The 21,971-nt window shown below is 35.6% G+C and overlaps 2 protein-coding genes across 6 annotated transcripts; one reads left to right on the top strand and one right to left on the bottom strand.

The window, feature by feature from the left end:
- Positions 1–724: 724 nt before the first annotated feature.
- LOC104095508 (cationic amino acid transporter 4, vacuolar-like) lies at positions 725–16,560 on the bottom strand. Of its 5 annotated transcripts, XM_070191544.1 has the most exons (16): positions 16,264–16,560; positions 14,544–14,745; positions 14,263–14,347; positions 12,612–12,746; positions 12,316–12,434; positions 12,140–12,236; positions 10,704–10,876; positions 10,549–10,615; positions 8,227–8,385; positions 8,022–8,134; positions 7,869–7,942; positions 3,873–3,972; positions 2,351–2,463; positions 1,459–1,501; positions 1,239–1,372; positions 725–1,009 (listed from the first exon to the last, which is right to left on the bottom strand). In XM_070191544.1, the coding sequence occupies exons 1-16, from the start codon at positions 16,430–16,432 to the stop codon at positions 813–815; spliced, it is 1,980 nt and encodes a 659-aa protein (XP_070047645.1). In that variant the 5' UTR covers positions 16,433–16,560; the 3' UTR covers positions 725–812. The 5 variants fall into 5 exon arrangements, with proteins under 5 accessions (XP_070047645.1, XP_070047636.1, XP_070047638.1 ...); XM_070191535.1 differs by lacking the exon at positions 12,140–12,236 and having other exon boundaries at positions 8,227–8,330; positions 10,704–10,839; XM_070191537.1 differs by lacking the exon at positions 12,140–12,236 and having other exon boundaries at positions 1,459–1,498; positions 8,227–8,330; positions 10,704–10,839.
- Positions 16,561–19,393: 2,833 nt separating this feature from the next.
- On the top strand, positions 19,394–20,327 carry LOC138909800 (uncharacterized). Its single transcript, XM_070201016.1, has 2 exons — positions 19,394–19,941; positions 20,126–20,327. The coding sequence occupies exons 1-2, from the start codon at positions 19,394–19,396 to the stop codon at positions 20,325–20,327; spliced, it is 750 nt and encodes a 249-aa protein (XP_070057117.1).
- Positions 20,328–21,971: the final 1,644 nt, after the last annotated feature.

Raw genomic sequence — 21,971 nt, 5'->3', positions numbered from 1 at the left:
AGAAAAGATAACAAAAGTTCCTAACATGATTGCATATGATCATTAACCGAATTAAGTATGATACCAAAAGATAAATTCTTTTTTTATTTTAATTCAAATTTAAAAAATTTATCTATAAATTAAAAATTATCCTTATATATATATTATTGGCATATATTATTGACATTTATTAGCTTGCCACTTGGCTTAACCATAATGCCAATTATATATGGTAACTTTATTCCTTTAATATATATATATAAAAGATTGCACCCGGAGCCAGTTTTCACATTGCCATTTATACATTCAATGTTTTCAAATTATCTAACTGGTAGCAAGTGTTTGGCAAGCTTCCGGCAAAAGCCTATTTGTTATCTGTGCACTTCACCCTCAAACAATCCGACCAATCCTTTGTCTTACTCACCATTTGCTTTTGCTTATGTATAAGAGTTGTATCTGTCAAGAGACCTATAGCAGCTGTGTTGACTAATGCTGGTAAAATCGCCATATTTGTTTTTCTTGGTTGACTCAAGAGAAATACAAAAGAAACGGAAAGAAGTCTCAATCTGTCATAGTACATTTGCACAAGGTTAATCTGAAGCGTTGGCTAGCTTGCGCTTTTGTTCAAGCAGTAAGACACATTAAAATTCACCGTTAAAGATTTTTTAGAAAAACATGACCATGACAAAATGAGATTAAATTTGAAACTTCTGTTTTTATTTGAGTTCAGTTAGAATAGATTTGGGTTGGATTGTTGAAAATCGAAAAATATATTACTGCTGCTAGCAAAAATTTGCACACTTTAACTTCATGCACAAGTGCTTGAAATAAAATCATGTATATGAACTCCCAACTTCAAACAAAATTTGTAACTTAGCGGATCTTTGCAACTTCAATCCCGTATATCTAAAATTATTTCTGAAGGGGCTAGACTTACTAAAATTTATGAACTTAAGCCATGATTTAAATAGGGATCCCGAAATTGGCTGTCTGTGCACTTCTCCCCAAATTGTTTTTTCCTCTGCGAGTCCTGTTAAAAAGCCTCAGTTAACTAGAGGTAATTTGCATGAATAAAACATCACACTATATAGCTATCAGCATCATGTCTTCTGCAATTATTCCATCTTCTATTGATAGTTCACTAATACATGGTCCTCTTTTGTGTTCAACATCCTAGGTTTATGCCTTGTATCTGATTAGCTATTTTAAGTTTACTGTACAGACTTCATACGTGAGATTAACCTAAGATAATGTTGAACCTGGATGGCCGTCATCAGTACGTTTAATAGGCCTCCGAACGTCATCTAACAGTAAGCTGTGTGTTCGGCCATAAAATATGTATATGATAACTCCCACAGCCAGCCATATTAAAACGCGTACCCACGTTTCAGCTCTGCAAGTTATCACTGTTAGTATGTGGCATGCATATTTGAAAAACTCACAATTTCCTAATGCAAGAAAAGGAATATGAGGACTTACCCAATATTAACTAGCAAGTATGTATTTATAAGAGCACTGGCTACTGGTAGGAAAGGCACAAACGGGCATATGAAACCCGGAAAAAAAAACAGATTAGGAATACTTCAGTGACATTGTGATGCCTTTTTAGGGCAACAACCAGAAATTAGCTAATCAGTGGAGTAGAAACTAGAAAGCATGAAAAAAGAAATCATGTCCAAATTCTTTAACATGCTTGCTCTCTCTACTCGTAGTGCTTGTCTAACATGAAGCAAGGGTTATGCTTTGAGGTTTTGCACAAGAGTTCTGAAATTGTGCGCGCATATGAAAAATATGAAACATTTAAAAGTGGAGCTATTTTAGCAATAGAATTGACTTGAACCAAGTTGAAAACTTATTTCCAGCAGGATTCACTGCAAGGGATCATATTCTCTTTTTTTAAGTACTGCAGTGGATCATATTTCAGTCTATGAACAAGATCTAATATCCAAGGTTATCTAGGAAATCAATGCTATTGGGGCTAAGGGTAAAAAAGGTGAGGCATCAGGTGAGGAAAATATCAATACTTGTAAATAAGGAACAGTAATACTGTGATGAATGAACAAAATTTACAGACATCCTGTGAAGAACTTATTTCGCTAGTGCTAGAAGTGCATCGTAGCATGTAGGATGCATACAAACTTCAAATCAATAGCAAGAGAAAGAAGTGTAATGAAAGTGTTAAATTCCAAGAATAAAAATTATTTTACATGATAACGTTCCATATCATAAAAACCTTATATTATCTATGACATCTGAAATCTATTCTTCAGTAGACAACAGATAATTTTTAACTAAAAGAGTTAAGCTAGTTCATCAAGTAAGCCAGTGACATGTGACGATGACCGCAAATATTACAGAATTTTAGACATACCTCCTGATTTCGTGAAACTCTCGTTTGTGTCAGCTTGATCAACAGAGCTTAGCACAGCCAAAAAGCAAATTACAAGCATACCACCAACTCCACTCAAAATAAAGCGCAGAATGCTGACAAAATAACCAAGTTATAGAGTTAAAAATACCAGACATTCTTTTGGCAAAAACTGAAGAGGTGAAAAGGAGAGAACACTATGCAACAATAACACTAAATCCTGCATGATGAATAAACTCGAGGAAAAATATAATGCATCAATCAGAAATCAACTCTTGAGCTACACTACAGCTTCTTTTCACCCCAATATAGGCAATAGTGTTGCAACACCCCGTAATCCGAGCATCTCTTAGCTACGATTAAAGCATAAAGTATACTTGTAACAGTCATGTGGTGGTGTTATAATGTTGCTTTAGTGCGTTAACCACCCCAAATATCCCTTCTCGTTTTTCTTTTTTCTCTTTAATCTTTTGAGAGACAGACCCCGGATATCCATTGTCCTTGCTAGATTGCTGAGAATAAGCATTATAATTGTTTATTTAGAGTAATACCCAGCAACTTGAGGACTCCAAGGTAAGTAATGACCTTACACATAACCCTAGTCTTCCATAACTTGCATAAGCATGAGATCTATAGCATTATTGTGAAAGTATTGTGTTTGAAAAGCAAGTTGGGACAAATATAGTAATATGACATATGTTTTGATAAATGTTTATGATGTTACTTGAGATTTATTTGATGATTTCAAAATGTGCATTTGAGCCATGACATATGCCTGTATGTTATTACATGAGATATTTATGTTAGAACAGTTGGTACAAGTTAGCGATTTTTACTTGAGTAATAATCTAAGTTGTTCTGACACGGCGGTTTAGGTGCCGCACCTGTGTCGACACAACACTAGTATGGGTGTGGGTGTGGGACCCGTACCGGATTTGGTCAAACAATTTTAGGTACTTTGACCACGACGGACGGTAAAATTCGAGATGAGATACAATTTGATTCCCGAAATCAAAACCAAAACTGGGAAAGAAAATAGCTTACCGTATCTAGGAAATCAATCCTTTACTTATCTACAACTTGAGAATAAAAAAGAAATCCACACTTTACAAGCTATACGTAAGTATTCCTAAAATATTTCTCATAATTTAAAGATATTTTTATATTTTTATTTTCTTGAATTATTTTTAGCCGGATCTGTGCGCCCGTATCCGTACTAGGATCCGTAACCCCGAATCTTAGAATTTACATCTTGAAGGGTCCGACCTCTAGATCTGCACCCGTGTCGGACACCCGCACCCGTGTCCGAGCAACTTAGGTAATAATAAGTATGCGTACAAGTATGACTCAAGTTCTATTTTGTTATAGAATGACAATAATAAGAATGTTTTCAGATAGGCTTTGGGAGGAAATCGAGAAATTAAGAGACAGCAGACACAAAGAAGAGGAAGATTGTATATTAGTCAGACATTTTTTATACATCACAAATGTGAGGATCACATACTAGAAAACTGAAGTTCCTTACCTGGATAGACTTTTAGTTGAAACAGCAGCTACCACTACAAGAATTCCAAAACATACCATGGTAATACTCCAAGCAGCGATTTTCCTTCTCCTGAGTTTATCTTGAAAAATATATAAAATTATGCACCAGTAACAAAATTACTGAATCAAGAGATTCAAAGAAACAATATTGTACAGTAGCTTCAATTATGGTATGAAGTTCATAGAGAGAATGTAACTCGCAGAAAATTCGTCTGAAAAGAATTTGTTCAAAATTAATAATTTGGATTAAAACCAAAATGCCCTGTGTTATGAGAAGGAAAAGCATAGGAAACTATCCATCAAGTTATCATGTGGACAATTTGACACTTATTGAACAAAAGATGCTTCTAAAATGATGCCTTACCTCAAAAGATTCCAGGCAGCTCATCTCTCTCTCTATATATATATACACCCTCCATTTCAATTTATATGAACCCATTTAACTGGTCATGGTGTTTAAGAAAGAGAGAAGACTTTTGAACTTGTGGTGTAAAATGAGGCACATATATTTTGTGTGGCTATAAATCATTGCGGTCATTCTTTTTAGCACGGACTAAAAAGGAAATAGGTTCACATGAATTGAAATGGAGGGAGTATATATATATTAACTAACAATCATCTAAATCTAATTTGTTAGATAGTTATGTGTAAATAGTCTTAGTCTCATATGTAGTAGGAATAGATGTCCTAGTCCCATATGTAGTAGGAGTAGAATATGTCTTAGTCCCATATGTAGTAGGAGTAGAATATGTATTATATATAGGGCTCATTGTATCATTGTTAAAAAAAGATAGATTTTTCTCCCGTGCATTCTCACATGGTATCAAAGCTTCAGTGAGAAAATTATCGTTGTGCGTCATTCCAGCTACATCCAGGAAGAAATATCTCATCGTCGTGCAATTTTCCGGCAACTTTGTCTTGTTCCCGGGGTTCATCACTGCTACAGTAGTACTGTGCAGTACCACCATCAGATTCGAAACCCTTGTGCGACCAAACCTCAGAAATTCCAGTCCCATCTGAACAGTAAAATCAGTCACCGTGCGTCTTTCCGGTTGACGACTCAAGATTGATTTGCGTTATCTCCTCATCGATAAGTGCTGTGCGAAAACCAACACTACCATCTTGTTCGGAAAAGTCAGGCGACAAAACCCCAGTCAATCGCTCCGGCAGAAAGTCACGCGCCGCCAGAACTAGGATTCCGGCGAGCTACAGTAATTTTTCCGGCTCGTGTGAGCCATTTCCGGCCACTTTTTGACAACTTTTTCAAGACAACTTACTCGTCCAGTGATTCCAAGCCTACCCATATAAATTACATCAAATTTTGACAACTTTTATTTTCTCTGGCGTGAACAGTGATTTCCCGGAACAGTAATTTCCAGAAAAGTTTCTGTTTTCTGTTGATGTTTTAGAACCTATTTTGAAGTGTGGAATTCGGCTTAGTCTCACTATTTTCAAATTTTTCTGGCAACCTTTCGGCCAACTTCTGCTTATCAGCAACCACTTGGTTTTGTTGCTCGGGAGAATGGCCTTGTATGTCGAATGATCAGCTTGCAGATATTTTTCCCAAGTCCCTCACTGGTCCTCGTATTAGTTACATATGTAACAAGCTCAGTACATACGATTTGTATGCACCGGCTTGAGGGGGAGTGTTAGATAGTTATGTGTAAATAGTCTTGGTCTCATATGTAGTAGGAATAGAATATGTCCTAGTCACATATATAGTAGGAGTAGAATATGTCCTAGTCCCATATGTAGTAGGAGTAGAATATGTCCTAGTCCCATATGTAGTAGGAGTAGAATATGTATTATATATAGGGCCCATTGTATCATTGTTAAAAAAAGATAGACTTTTCTCCCGTTCATTCTCACATAATTTATATGCGCAAGAATGATGGCAAAATTTTACTAGTGTTTAGTATCTTGCTACTAAAAAATCCATCCACCTATCTGCCTGATCAGAAAAAAGGAAAAAATCTGTCCAGCTATCTATAAGAGTAGGAATTCATGCCCATCTCTTTATTGCTCTTTATAAGCAAATAAAGCTCCTAACTTTGCGTCTATTACAGCCTCAAAGTAAGTCCTCTAAGCCCATCTCATCCTTATATACAATTACTACATGCGACAAAAGCCTGATAACTCACCTTACATCAAGTCCCTAAGATAGAAAGAAGAGGATACATAAATCCTTCCTTAAATGGTGAGGATGTATATCTTTGTAATACGCTATGTCACTTTAGTCAAAAGAGTTTTCTAAAACTAGAAGAGACGTATTGAATTTTCCAGACAAACCTAATACATCTGTCTGGCATAAGACCATAGTGTAAGACAGTTCATAGACCTATCTATTTAACTAAAAAATGAAATCACTGAAAGTTCCCCTTGACACGCTATACAAAACCAAAACATAAAGTGATAACTCCACCAACTCCTGTAAAGCCTGGTATGCCTAGTTCAGATAACGGCAGTGGAAAACACTCCAAATGCAATCCATGCGGAAGTGAAGGTTAGCTCCTACGCTTTGTTACCGTCATGCTGAGTGAAGTGATTTTAGTTAGATATGAGGGAGCATCACCAAGAGGAAACTTAGGTTGTCTAGAATAATCTAAAAGATTCCTTCTCTGATGGGTCCAAATATGGGCAAACAGGTTTGTTTACTTTCCCTGTTGCTATATCTTCAAAAGGAAAAGGAAAGAAAAACACAAAATAGGGAGAAAATATAGAAGTATCTTCACTTGCTTATGCAAGCACATTTTCATTTTTCAAAAGGTTCAGATATCATGTAACTAACAGAAAAGATATTCAGAAAAATACTACTAAAATATTTTGGAAAGAAGAAATAATGAACTTTCCAAAGCATCTACAGTACCAATGCTGGAAGCGTCAGGTGGCCCATCTGAGCAGACAAACTGAAATAAAAAGGAGAAGCTTTCTTTGACAAATAAGAGCAAGACAGACTCTCTCCTATACAGGGATGGCACTGGGGCGGGAGGCGCAGGTGCGGGGCAGTTTGGCGTTTAACCCACAAAAATTTCAACCTGACCCGGTAAAGTTTTTTTTTCTCCTTGTTTTTTCATTTTGTTATTTAACTAAAAGAGGCAAGTTTAGCATTACATGATTCTTCAAAAGAATAGTTTAATATTACGGGGCAGCTTAATTTATTTTTTTTCATTGTGTTTTTCTTTGTCTAAATGTGTTCCAAATTTTAATATTACTCAAGCAGTAAGTATACTGCTCAGACATTGACAAAAATAGCTGATAAACACATTAAAAAAGCAGGCATCAGTTAAAAAGTTTTATTATGACTATAATAACACCGGTGACTAGATCATAGCAACAAATTATAGCCAATGCCAAAAGACTTTTAATGATTAAATTGCTTAATCTTGAATAATCGACTGCAATCTTTAATTAATAATATGAGAAACAGAAGCTGCCATATCGGATATCACCGTCGCCAAATCAATATTTACAGTTACGTTCCGTACCAGTCTTCAACGAGAGAGTAAAACATGGTTTTAGATATAAATGTGTCTGACGCTTTAAAATACTCAACCCACAACCCATTCCGCGCCCGCTTCAGTTTTTTAAGAAAATTGTGTCAAGAAGGCCCACATAAGAGCAATCCCCCTCCCTGCCCCGGCGCATCAGTGACCCCCGCAGCACCATTTCCATCCCTACTCCTACAGATTACTTTGTCATAAAAATGAATTCCAATGAAACAAATAAATGCTTAATAGGAATGTTACTGTCAAACAAATTTTGAGAAAACTTCATAAAAATGAATTCCAATGAAACAAATAAATGCTTAATAGGAAGGTTACTGTCAAACAAATTTTGAGAAAGCTTTCAAGAAAAAGACATGGTGATAAACTAATATTTTATGTGGCATGCATTTATATGCTCACTGTATGTCACAAACCATCAAACTCAAAATAAACTTAATTTCGCAGAGCAATCAATACCATGAGAAGGATACCTTGAGCTATATTTTGCTCAAGAAGAGGCCTTTCAACCAAATCTGCTCCATGAGCATCTAGATGTTGACTATTACTGTCCCAAGAATTATCAAGAGCTTTAGCTTCTTCTCAATCAATCTTAAGGTTATTATCATTGTGCAAATGATACTTACACATTTGATTGCTGGTCAGATGGCAGGAAAGGCAGTTCATCTGGTGGAACATATCTAAGTATCAAGATTGAAAGAGCAACTATGGTGAATGAGAGCAATATGCCAACACTAACCTGCAAAAAGATGCCAAATTTTCTTACTTCTCATTGAATTCTTCCAAACCTGTCTCTTTTAAAGCACGGGAATCTTCCTAGTTATAGCTTACCATTCCTGCCAGTTGAGAGACATCCATAAAAAAGGCAAGGATTGCAATAAAGATACCAGTTGCTATGGTGCCCTTGACAGGAACTTGAGTGTGCTTACTAATGTCTGAAAAAAAGGAAGGCAGTAATCCATCCCTAGCCATCGCCATCAGTATTCGAGGCTATTTGTTTGCAGAAGTGGGAAACACAAAAGCACAAAAGAAAAGAAATTATGCATAGCAAGAAACATAAATATTCACAACTGTTCAAATTTTCTGAGGTGCCAAATTAGGGGATCTTGGAATATCACAAGTTTATTAGAAAAAGATAAGATATTGTTTCTACAAAAATATTGAACTTGGGCCTAACTCAAACCCCAAAAGCTAGCTCATGAGATAATGATTGCTTAAGATAATACAAGGAAATGACAACTCATTCCCTATACCGATGTGGAACATTCTAACACCTCTTTCCCTCGTGCCTAGTGCTAGACATTTGGAGCATAGGCAATATAACATGGGTGCCACAACATTAAATAAACCAACAATAGTGAAGCCTCTAACTCTGATACCATGTATAGAAAATGGAGTTGGGCCCAACTCAATCCTAAAAGCTAGCTCATAGGTGAAGATTGTGCAAAACAATAAAAGGAGACTATAGTCCATTCCTCAACCAATATGGAACATTCTAAAGGTTCCAAATCCAGAATATACTTAGGATTAGTTGGTATATGTTGTCCCATCAAAAGCAACCAGATGCAGAGGAAGAGGGGGCGAGGGGGTAACTAATACTTCTTTTAGCCCTGATACCCCCCAATCCCAAAAAAGGGATAGATTAACATCATGATAAGTAGCCTATGAACATGTGCAAGTGATCAAAGAAATTGATGGATGTTTATGTAAAATTTCAAGAAAGAAAGTTCTATCATCTGTATCATCTGCTGGGCTAGCCACACAAATAACTCAACAGTGGAACTCTCCTTAAGACAAATTCTTACTGATAGGTTGGTCACTGCCTGCTTAAGAAAAGGTTTGCTCTAGTCTTCACCAATTCTTTCCTTCTAAAAGAGTTCAACATTGGCTGCAAAAATGCTACTCTAATTATCAAGCAGAACTCCATGTTCTCTACCTGGTATTATATAGGCCCTTTCAAGTTTTACAAAACAGATGTAATACAGAAGTTGAATCACAAGGCCCAAGTGTCCCAGGGCATCCTACAACAATCTAGCCAGAAAGACACAATAGGAACTAAGTTGCTTGGATTCGGGTGAAGGTGTCCGATCAGGGTGCGGATCTAAAGGTCGAATCCTTCATGATCTAAATATTAAGATTCGAGGTAAGGGTCCAGGTATGGATATGTGTGCGAGAATTCGGCTAAAAATAATTCAAATATCTAAAATAGAGTCATAAAAATATGCCTAAGTTATGAGACATTATGTGGAGTGCAGAAAGTTTCTCTTTTATTCTCAATTTCACCCTAGTTTTCATTTTGATTTCAAAAATCATTATATCCGTTTCGAATTCCTCCGCCGATTTTGGTCAAAGTACCCAAAATCGATTAACCAAATCCGATACAGATCCCAACCTACACCCACACCCACATTGTGTCAACACGGGTATGGCACCGAAAGTTGAGTCCAAGCAACTTAGCCTATGAATGATAATATACTTGCAAGAAAACAGAATATGTCCACGTTCCTAATTTAAAACCCACTATGCACGTCCCTGCTTTGATATATCAAGAGCATGTTAAAAAAGAACAGTTAATCGAGATCATCGAATCTATTGACCAGTCAAAAAGCTCCATTTAAAGGATAAATTGGTCACAAACATTGAAGGCTACTTTTAATTAGGACAGTAGTTTGATGCATTTGGTAAGTCCTTGGTCTATAATAAGATGCCTGAACAACATCAATAGAGATGCTATGTACTCCTTGAGTCTTTTGTGAGCATTGTGCACTCGTAACTGATCTTGTCAATAATATTGGGATTATTTTGTCAGGGAATGTACTTATTTACATATACCTATCCAAAAAGGAAAAAGATTTGACCAATTATCAATTAGATTTTGCCAGGTTTTTAAAAACTTGAGAAATTATCTAATCAAATAAGGTCCTAGTTGTAAGACTACTCTCATCCATGACCATAAACCATGGTTTGACCTTCAAAAAGATACCATTGCATCCAAATTCTCTGGCTTTTTTTTTTCTGTAAATGGTGTTCTTCGTTAATTGCTAAGCTACTTGGTCTTGTTCCCTTGAAGCAATCTAAGTTCGAGTAACACACTCTATAACTAGAGCTGATCGCTTTTTTTTTGGGACAAATAACTGATCGCATATTCAATACCTGTGGAATAATTGAACCAATAAGGCTTGCACAAAGAGCATTCACCGTTCCAATCGTTATAATGTAACTGCAAGCCATAACATGAATCAAGTTTAAACAAAGCCTAAAACGCACAAGTTGAGAATCACAAACTGTAGGTCATGCCACAAACTTACACAGCCCATTCCATGCCATAGCCTGCAAAAGCAGACGAAATTGGTGTATCGGGGTCCAGTGCATAGTATGGAACTAAACCAACAATAACAGCTGAAACCAGCATATACAATATGCCACATATGGATAGCGCAATCCCTATACCAAGAGGCATGTCACGTTGAGGGTTCTTCATCTATTACGTCAATTGTAAGTCCATGTTTTAATTGCGACAAAAATATATTGAAAAAGCAACTCTGTTTCTATTGCTGAGATTCAGCAATGCAGAACCCAGAGGATAGCAAGAGATATGCTCAGCTACAATCAAATTAAAAAGCCAGTCAATCAGCAAATTTTTAAGCAACACAAAAGATGAAAAATATTTGAACTTGACATACAGATGAATAGATGATCCCACTAATCAAATGTTCAACATAAGTGCTTCTTTATGAAAAATGTATGTATAAACTCACAGTATATCCAATTATCCTAGATATTACAGCAGAAATTCTTTTATCTGATAGCTATAGCTGACAAGGGGAATTTTATGGATGCAAAAGAGATTTATAGTTGGGGGGAGGAGGTAGGTAAGTATTGAGTCAAAAGATGAGGTGAGGAGACACATGAGGAATTTTATGTATAACCGCAATAAGATGTGGAGTGGAGGTCAAGATTTGAAGGAGAAGATCATCTTAACTGGGGGATGAGGAATCGGTTCAGAGAGGAAGTTCTTGGATGAGGAAGTAAGTGAAGACTAAAGGTCTCAAATATCACGGTGTCACTGTCACAGAATGCTTCCATAGAAAAAAGAATGATGTGGCTTTGATTATAAATAAACTAGTAAATTCTAAGATGAAGAGTGGATAGGCAAGTACACTTAGCAAATTGAATTGCATAGGGCATATAACCGTGTTAGCTAGAGCTTTCTTAACTTTTTCAAAGAGAATACGAGGTTTGGAGAGAAATGAAAACAGTGGATTCATTTTACACATCCACGGTCAGATTCTCAAAGGTCGTAAATGAAGACTCACACGTTTTAACCAAAGTTCAAGGGGGTTTGCGACAAATAAACTAGTGAATTCTAAGATGAAGAGTGGATAGGTAAGTACACTTAGCAAATTGAATTGCATAAGGCATATAACCGTGTTAGCTAGAGCTTTCTCAACTCTTTCAAAGAAAATACGAGATTTGGAGAGAAATGAAAACAGTGGATTCATTTTACACATCCACGGTCAGATTCTCAAAGGTCGTAAATGAAGACTCACACGTTTTTACCAAAGTTCAAGGGGGTTTGCGACACGGAAATCAAAAATTGGATGCAGAAGTTCCATCGAACAATGACTAGACCAACTTTATATTTTCATTATATGCCTAGGAGCTAAAACCAATAAGGAAATGGCAGACACCATGAGAACTGGTGAAAAACAATGGTGGCCTTTATACGATTTGCAGCTAATACCTCCTCCGCTGTGCTAGCAACTATATCAAAACCAATGTATGAAAAGAAGACTGTCGCCGAGCCAGCCAACAACCCATTTGCTCCAAAAGCAAAATACCTAGATACTCAAAGAAATGCATCAATTCAAAGGTTGGTTGCATGTAATACAGTGAAACCATATAAAAAGAACCACTTACCCGCTAGAAACTTCATAGCCTGGCCAGCCAGTCTTACATCCCAGGAATGCACCAGCTAAGACAATGAACACTAAAGCACTAATATTGATGGTTGTAATTATAGCTTGCGCAAGGGAACTCTGCATAAGAGATTTTCCAGTTGCAAGAGTACAATGACAGTGCAGTTGAAGACAAGTTAGACATTAGATTCCATTGCTATTTGATACATTTCGGTCATTCACATTAGTGAATTAGGTGAAAGTGCGGAAAGGTAAAGGAAATTGAGGAGAAGTCCTTTAATTGAGAGAAGGACGCACCTCCTTGATCCCAGTGCACAGTAGGGCGGTGATAATGAAAACTAAGATTGCAGCACCAGGATCTACTACAATTCCAAAAATGGTTTGACGAGCCAAAATTGATGGCAGTTTATCCATACCACAAAAGAATGAAGCCTGCAAACGAAATAGTACTTAATAATCGGAAAAGAAGTCCTTCATCTGGTGAAGTGGGAATTTGTTACAAGAAGTAAAAAGGATGAGGAGTTTGAGTACTAAAATTACAGTTGCTGAACAAAAGCCTTCTTTTCAAGTGATCACAGATATATAGTCAAGGGGAAATTCCTTACTGGAAGATAATTATTCAGATTAAACATGGTACCAGCAATTTCTGGTGTACTAACCCTGTTAGTTCCCCTCATGGCTCTGGTTTGTGGAAGAATATAAAAGCGTATGGGAGGAGCACAAGGAACAGACACAGTTAAAGCTAGGAGACGGCAAAAGAATAATTTTCTGGTATGATGATTGGCTGGGAGATGATCCTCTAAAAGACAGGTTTCCTCAGTTTAGAAGAAAATCGCTGGGCAACAGTTGAGTAATGTAGTAATAATCAAGGCTGGGAAGTGAAATTTAGAAGGAATTATAATGATTGGGAAGTGACGAATATGCTAAGCTTCTTCAACTATTGGATAGCTCATAGGTTCAGCCTAACAAATCTGATTCTCTCATATGGAAATTGCATAGCAGTGGAACACTCTCAGATATAACAGTTTGAATGCTCGAGGCATTTGGGTTACTGTATGGCCTTGGCAGATGTTATATGGAAACAGTGCCCCTATTAAGGTACAGTGCTTCAGTTGGACTGCTACACATGAAGCAATTTTAACCCAGTATAACCTGCAGAGAAGAGGTTTGCATAAATGCAATCAATGTCACCTGTGTAGAAGGAATTAAAGATGCAAATCATCATCTTCTTCATTGTCCAAGACCATGTCTTAGCTCCTTTCCCTTGGGGCTTTAATTCACATGCTTTTAAAGCTACAGATAGTATGATAGACTGTGTGCAATCACCATGGCTCTTTCACTGAGGGCCTAAAGTATTCTCGCGAAACCATTCTCATTTTGGCATTGCTCAGGAATATGAGCTGTAGAGAAGGTTATTCAATTATTTCAGCCTAACTCTTATGTTTTGGTATGATAAAGAGAGGAGAAATCTTTTATACACATGAATGTTGATGCCATAGAGCTGTTACAGAGACATCTCTTCGTCTAACAATGACTGTCTCTATCTCAGAGTGCCGTGAAATTGGAAAATTAAATTTATTTGAAGGTGCTAAATTTCAATTCCCCTGGTTCTTGGACTGTCCTAATTCATATCACAACTTTCAGTTAATGAGATATTTCAGAGTTACATATCTTTATATGTGCATGTTCAGTAATTTCCCCTTCATAAGACTTTTAGTCCTTATTCATAATACAAATTTCGTTTAAAAATATCTCGTTTTCTAGAAAACCAACCAAAAGAAACGAAAAGTCTCATGCAGTGACTGTTAAGGTATAATAAAAATGGTTCAGACAAATAAATTATTGAATAAATAAGAGAAGAAAAAAGTAATTTCCAACCAAAAACGTGAAAGCAGAAAGACCCAGTTTAAGAATAAATAAATAACTAAATAAAGACATTCCATCGCACCAAATTGGGCGCTATGCCACGAGCAACAGCTGCGCCACCAAGAGTGTATTCAAGTATCAAAGCCCAACCAATTAGCCATGCAACCCTGAGTAGAGTAACATTTTCTAGTGGTCACTGAGTGTAGATGTCCTATTAAGCAGAGAAACCATGGAAAATGATTTTCAGGATTGACAAGAGACTCTGGAAAAAGTCTTTGCAATGATTTTCATCTTAAAAACATTTTCTCCAATCAAGATGTTAAGAAACAGTATGGATAAAATGATGAGGAATGTCCTCTTTACCCTTCTCCAATGCAGACATATGAGTAATGATATGCACTTCCAGCAGATGGACAACGACAAGCAAGCTCCGCGTAACAAAATGCAGAGAGAGCAGCTGCTATTCCACCAATAAAGAAGGAAACGGTGAGAGAAGGTCCAGTGTGCTCTCTGGCAACTGTTCCAACAAGAATATAGACTCCAGCACCTATGGTTGCTCCAACTCCTGATGGAAGTAAGGTTAACAAATCAAAGATCAGTGATGCTTCAAAATCAACTCTCACTGTTCAACAAAAAAATGAGATGGCGTCAAGGAAAAAATAAGGAAAGATCTGAGAACTAAGTATTGGCATTGCCTGTCTAATTTTACTTGAAACGGAAAAGGAAATGCAGTCCTCTATCCAGGGAATAATGAAAAACAAGCAGTTATCGTTTACAATGTCAGAAACTCAATTGAAATTTACATGACCACTCAATTATTTCCAGCAAAAGTTCAAGGTGTCAGACAGAAGATCCACAAAGCGAAAGAGATGACTGAGATTAGAAAGGATGACTCACCAGATACACAAATTCAAGGATTCTCATCGCACAAGATACCAGGTTTCTCTTTGCAATACTAAGAACAAGATCAATCCCATTCTAACTAAGAATTATACTCCACAACTTACAGAGTAAAAGCAATGAGGTAATGGAGCAGATGAGGTTAAAGTTCAACTACGGGAAGCTACGGACAAGAATTTTCAAAGCCATAACTTGTGTAAAAATGTCACAACTGGAGTATTAAATGCCAGTTTCTCCTACTAATGATTAATGAAAAGGTGATACACGAGGTAAGATGTAGAAAGTGAACTAAGTTTATTTGACATAAGAGATACCTATATCAAAATTTCTGTATGACCAAAAGTTTCTTTACTGGATATTAAAAAATCTGGATAGCTGCAGAGTTAAAGGAAGCATACAATGTTGTGAAGCAGATTTCACGGCAACATCCTTACAACGTAGACTGTTAATCCTCTCTACGTCACTTTAAAGTAGGTTGACTCAGACACAGGTTCTTTTTAATCTTTTGTCTACAAATCTCAACTTGAAGAATTCTGAGACTGCGCTCTGTCCCTTTATTAGCCCTGTACTCCAGGTGTAGAGCCAATGCCTATGGGTGCTCAAACTTAACTGCAGTAATTTTCACTCCTAAACTATGCTGCTAGCACCCCCACCCAATCCCACAAAAATAACCCCCCCCCCCCCCCCCCCAAACCAACCAAAACAGACTTCACCTTCTTGCACTTGGAAGGATGTTAAATGAAAATTTTGAATAGAAACGCTTTAAGCGATTACCAATTTTAGTTGCACAGTTATTTTTCCCTATTCTATTAATTCTCTTAGTGAATTATAATAATAAGTCATTGTAAATTTGAACAAAAGCTTTTCTCTCCCCGCATTTCTATTTCTTCTCTCCGTCCTCTAACCAACCTTAATAAAATTGTTCAGGAATTGTTCTTCCTCTCAACCCCTTAGAACTCTGCCCAATTGTGACTCCGGTGCAAGGGTTGTAACAGAAAAGCTCTTTAAACATTATTATCTTACTTTTTTTTTTTTTTTTTTTACCAATTTACATTAATTGAATATATTGAGAACACGCATACACAGCGTGCTATGATGTTTAGTTTGATTACTCCAAGTATGTATGGGCAATGGCAAGAGGAAGTAGAATCACAGTATAGGTAGAGTAAGAGGGTGCAGTTACCAATGGCTGTAAGGTCGAAAAGAGAGAGTTTTCTGGCCAATTGCTGAGTTGCGAATTTTTTACTTGCTTGGGTTGCAGCATCAACTCGCTTTCTCCTAATCAAACTTCCAAATCCACCTGAACTCTTATCCAACATCTCATTCTCAACGAAGCTCAAACAACTGGGCATATATATATATATATATGTCTTTCCAAAGCAGTTCTTAGTTTGGGAAAAATTGGAAGGTTTGTTTGTGTCCGTTTCGTTGAAAATTTCGAGGTTCGCCGAGTTCCAACTCCACTCTTCTAGGCCCACCCCTCGTTCTTTGTGAAAATAGAATGGCCGGTAATCGAAAAATAACCGATATTTAAAAAATAGTTATTATTTTAGTTCCAACTCCACTCTTCATGCATATTATGTTAGAAATTAGCATATTATAAAATTCTAACACATTATGCTGGAATATCGTATGTAAAAATATCTAATTCCAGCATATTATGTTAGAATTTTTCTAGATTTTTAAGGTTATTTTTGTTCAAATTTTATCTTTATATGAAAAAATAACTAAATTTTGATTAATTTTAAAAATATGACTATTTTTGAGTTATGTAAATCTGGTCATTTCTATTATTTTTTTTCCCATTCTTAGTACTACTAGCAACTATCTTATCCTTTTCTTTCCGTATGTAGTTTTGTTAACTATCAATAAAATACTCCCTTCATCCAAAAAATATATATATACTTTTTGAATTTTAAGAGTCAAAATTTTATGTTCTAACCATGAATTCGGACATAAAATTATTAAGGTTTTAAAATAAAAATTATATATTTAGAAACTAATAGCCTATTTGGCCAAAATACTTTTTTTTCAAAGGTAAAGTGTTTGGCCAAACTTTTAGAAAGAAAGAAAAATAAATTTGAGAAGCAAAAAAAAAAAGTAATTTTGTCCCAAAAATACTTTTTTGAAAAAAATATTTTTGAGAAAATATATTTAGAAGCACTTTTTAAAAGCTTTGTCTAACACTAATTATTGTTCAAAACTGATTTTCAAATTGATTAGTCAAACACAAATTAGTTCTCACCAAAATACTTTTCTAAAAAATAAACTTTTGAGAAAAGCATTTTTTAAAATAAACTAATTTTAGAAATTTGGCCAAATAGATGAGTATTATAAGTTACACCAATAAATAATTTAAAATATTTAAAAATATATATGAAAAGATCATGATAAAAGAATAACTTAATTGATTCTCATTCGAAAAGTATTATTCTTTTTGAGATGAAATGAGTACTTGATAAGGATTATTCTCCCAAAAAGATCATTTACTTAATTTTTGTTATAAATAGAATTATATTTAAGGTAAATGTCTATATTTTAGAGAGATCTTAGGGTTTGTTACTTGTGGCTAAGTCGCTTTCTCTCTATAAATATAGGGGTTCTATTCCGTTGTAATTCATCTCAAAATTAATAGAATTACCTCTCTCTTTTCCTTGTAATATTCTTCTTTATTTTATTATTTTATTTCACCTTATCAGCACGAGACTCTATTAGGGGTGTTCAAAATCGAACCGAAACCGAAGTTTAATGGCTTATTGGTATCGGGTTAACGGTTTAACGGACGGGGAACAGATTAATTTTTTTTATTAACGGCTTATTGATTTGGGGGCAGATTATTCAATTTTTTTAACGGATAATCCGTTAACCCGTTAAGAATATATATATATATATATATATATATATATATATATATATATATATATATATATATATATATCATATATATATATATATCAAAAACCCTTATACTTCTTCCAGTACTCTATCTCTAAGTTCTAACGCCTAATTCCTAAATAATCAGAAACCTAACACCTAAACTTCAACTAGCAGCCACCAGCAGAATTATGGTTCTCTTGATTCGACCATAATTCAACCAGCTTCAGTAGAAATTCAACCAGCAGCCACCCGCAGTACTTTATCTCGTCGACTTCCAGGCTTCTAACACTCTATCTCGTCGACTTCCAGCACTCTATCTCGTCGACTCGCCGTCTCACTCTCGCCATAGCCAGAGCAGCAGTCAACAGATGGTAATTTTCTTTTCTTGTTGATGTCTTTAAAATCAAAGAGCATCTCAATTCTCATTAGAATTCTTGGTGCCCTAGTATGAAGAGCAAGCTCATATTTTTGCTTTTTAAAATTGTAAATATGGCTCTAGCACAGCTTTTGTATTGATTATTAATATATTGTTACCTTTCTAAGAGAAATGAACAAGAAACAAAGGGAAGGACCACACGTTTATTGTAATTTTGCTTCGTTTGTGCTATGAATAAATTAATAAAAGCTTAGATACATTATATTTAATGAGCTAAACTACTAAAATTGTTCCTTTGCATCTAAAACCAGGCAATCACATAGTTATCTCAATGAAATTTGATATCCTTGTATGATCCATGTTATAGCTAGCAAGAGTTACAGTGGCATATCCATTAGAACTACTTTTTCCTTAATTATATCATATCATGACTAATCTGTTAAACAACTCATACATGGCTTGTATAAATATCTGTTAAGCAACTTGTTATTCTCATTCCTTTGTATGCTAGGCGTTAACAGACATATGTATGTCTGGACTCATGTAATGTAGTCTGCTTTGGGATTTAATGGTAGGCGTTACTAGACATGTATATCTGAACTCATATGTAGTCTGCTTTGGGATGTAATGTAGCCTACAATGTGTTCTGCTTTTTTCACTCTACAACACATGACACACTACATCATTCTTATGTAGGTATTAACAGACATGTATGTCTGGACTCAATGTGTAATTTTCTATTTTGAATTTGTATGCTAGGCGGTCAGCAAACAATTAATGCACGCAATATAGATTGAATTAGGCTGATAAACCGCCCGATAAGAGCTAAACCGATACCAATCCGTCCGATATCTTATCGGGTGGCTAGCGGATTAATACATTTAAAAGCGATAACCGTTAAGAGTAATTAACCGCTCAATTCGCCCGATAAGCAGCCCTAGACTCTACCGTCTCAAGAAACTCTTTGAGAAGACTAAGGTATAATTTTTTTTCTCTTTTAATTATGATTGATATTATGAAAAGAAAGTTCGTTACCCTTGAAAATTCGGGCAGGAACTATATGTTATGGATATTGGATGCTGAAATCCATTTAGATGCAATAGGTCTTGGAGACGCCATTAAAGATAAAAATAAAGTATCTACCCAAGACTGTGCTAAGGCCTTGATTTTCTTGCGCCTTCACCTTGATGAAGGATTGAAAATAGAATATCTCACAGTCAAAGATCCACTGGTTTTATGGAATGACTTAAAGGAAAGAAATGACTACTTAAAGTTGATCACACTACCACAAGCACGATACGATTGGGCTCATCTGAGGCTCCAAGACTTTAAGTCTGTTTCTGAATACAATTCGACGATGTTCAGAATTACTTCTAAATTGAAATTATTTGGAGATAGTATCACTGACTATGATATGCTTGAAAAAACGTTCACAGCATTTCATATCTCTAATATGGTCCTGCAACAGCAATACAGAGAGAAAGGTTTTAAGAAGTACTCTGAGTTGATTTATCTTCTCCTTGTGGCTGAACGAAATAATGACTTGCTCATGAGAAATCACGATAATCGACCCACTGGGTCTACACCATTGCCTGAAGTTGATGAGGTGTATTCCCCATTATGCTAAGCATGGAAAAGGCCGTGGCCCTGTTCGTGGCCGTGGCTAAGGAATTTTTTTTCCCGGTGTTAATCATCCCCTAAAGAAAAATAACCATCTAAAGTGAAAATGGAATGATGAGAAGCCAAAAGCAAAGGGTTCAAAAACTGAATGTTATCGTTGTGATGAAAAAAGGTATTGGGCAAATATTTGTCGTACACCAAGATATTTGGTTGAGCTTTATCAAGCATCTCTAAAGAATAAAGGCCCTGAAGCTAATTTTGTCTTTGACAATGAATTTGACATCACCCACTTGGATGCGGCAGACTTCTTTGAGCACCCTGATGGAAAAATAGACTACTTAATCGGTGATGGATTCGTGGTTAAAGATGATTGAGTAATTTGATTTTTGTTTTTGCCTATTCGTAGTAATTACTGAATAAACATCATATAATCATAGTTTTTTTATATAAGTAGTAGTCATTAGTATCAATTAATATTATTTGTTCCATGAAACAATGTTAGTTGATTTTGATTAAATATAATGCTAGTATTTGTTTTAAACAATATTTTAGTTTGCTTAGTTTCAGGATTGTCATATTCTTTATTGAAGTAATAAATCGTTGTCTGCCATTCTTCAAATGAAATGCAGAAGGTAAAACGGATTTTTTAAGTTAATTTTTTCTCCTACTTGTACGCACCCTCTGAGAAGAGTAGTTGCTGGTATGCAGTCTGTTCCACAATTGTAATTTAGAAACTCGGTGCATCAGCTTCTTGGAACTAGATTCGTACAACGGGAATATTTAAATGTCATATCCGCTAACTTAGTTATAACTGGATATGTCCATTAGAAGTCTATCCAGTTCTAGTTTCTTATACCTAGTGTGATTCCATAAGAAACTATAGAGCTGCAACCTATTTAAACTCTCAACTCTTGCAAATAAGCAAATGTCTTTTACAATGGAATTTTAGTTGTATTCAATAATTACAATTTTCACACCGTGTTATCGTATTATTTAGGTGTAAGGTATTTAATTCTACTAAATGTCCTTATCTTTCTCATTATTAGCATATCCATTCATTCAAAAAAATAATCCTTGTTCAAATGCTAGAATAAATTCAAGAATATCTTTAATAGACAAGAATATACTAATGTTTATTCGTATATTTCTTTTGTATGTCAAACCATAGGAAGTAAATATGGATATCTCTCAAAGCAAACTTGGATCAAAGTTCAATTATAAAAATATTTGTTTAATTGATTCATGTACGACACATACAATATTCAAAGAGAAAAAATATCTCTCATTTAAGTATGTGTAAGGCAGATGTTACTACAATTTCTAATAGTAGTAATTTAATTGAAGGCTCTGGAAGAGCTAGTGATGGTAGGCTATAATTACGTATTTTAGTCTCTTATTATACTCTAGTTTGCTACACTTTAATTGAGTTTGAGTTTTAATCGCTAGTGTTTTGCACTAATTGCGTGTTTTATATCTTGTAGGAATAATTCCGAGCTATGTAGATGCTATGGAGCTAATTCGAGTTATTTGAAGCTTTGAACTCTGAGTAAAAACCCAAAGGATTAAGTCGGGATCGTGTTCGGGGGTCGAGGATCAATTCTGGACGTCAAAATTCAAGGAAGAAGCAACTGCGAAAGAAATGCACTAGTGCGAGGCACTGTGCGACACATTAGTGTAATTTTATGTCAGAAATTTCCAAAGTTCAGAGACAGAGTTTTTTTGGTCTGACAGAAAAAAGTACTAGTGCGACGCACAGTGCGACGCATGAAAAGTAATAAGTTTGCAAGTTTTCCTATTTCGGCCGGGAAAGGGAGATTTCGTCTAGGCCCAACCCTACTTGGTATAAATACATGAAAAAAATATTATTTTCTGACTTTTGACATACTTTAGACCTAGGGAGAGCACGGAGCCGCCGTGGAGGCCGGAATTCATCAGATTCCATCTTTCTTCTATCAAACTTAGTAATCTTTACTTTTTCTTGATGATTTGTTGTTTTGCTACCATGTCTATGTGGAGCT

The sequence above is a fragment of the Nicotiana tomentosiformis genome, chromosome 1, assembly GCF_000390325.3.
Source record: "Nicotiana tomentosiformis chromosome 1, ASM39032v3, whole genome shotgun sequence".
Lineage (NCBI taxonomy): Eukaryota > Viridiplantae > Streptophyta > Magnoliopsida > Solanales > Solanaceae > Nicotiana > Nicotiana tomentosiformis.
The sequence above is the reverse complement of the archived record's forward strand: the minus strand, read 5'-3'. Positions and strand labels throughout refer to the sequence as shown.

Coding starts and splice junctions, on each gene's coding strand:
- LOC104095508 (XM_070191544.1), bottom strand. CDS start 16,432: ATGCCCAGTTGTTTGAGCTTCGTTGAGAATGAGATGTTGGATAAGAGT. Junction 12,747..14,262: donor GTGGCATAGCGCCCAATTTG/GTGCGATGGAAT, acceptor TTTCGTTTGCAG/GCTTCATTCTTTTGTGGTAT. Junction 8,386..10,548: donor TTGGTTCAATTATTCCACAG/GTATTGAATATG, acceptor GCAAACAAATAG/CCTCGAATACTGATGGCGAT.
- LOC138909800 (XM_070201016.1), top strand. CDS start 19,394: ATGTTATGGATATTGGATGCTGAAATCCATTTAGATGCAATAGGTCTT. Junction 19,942..20,125: donor TTGCCTGAAGTTGATGAGGT/GTATTCCCCATT, acceptor TGATGAAAAAAG/GTATTGGGCAAATATTTGTC.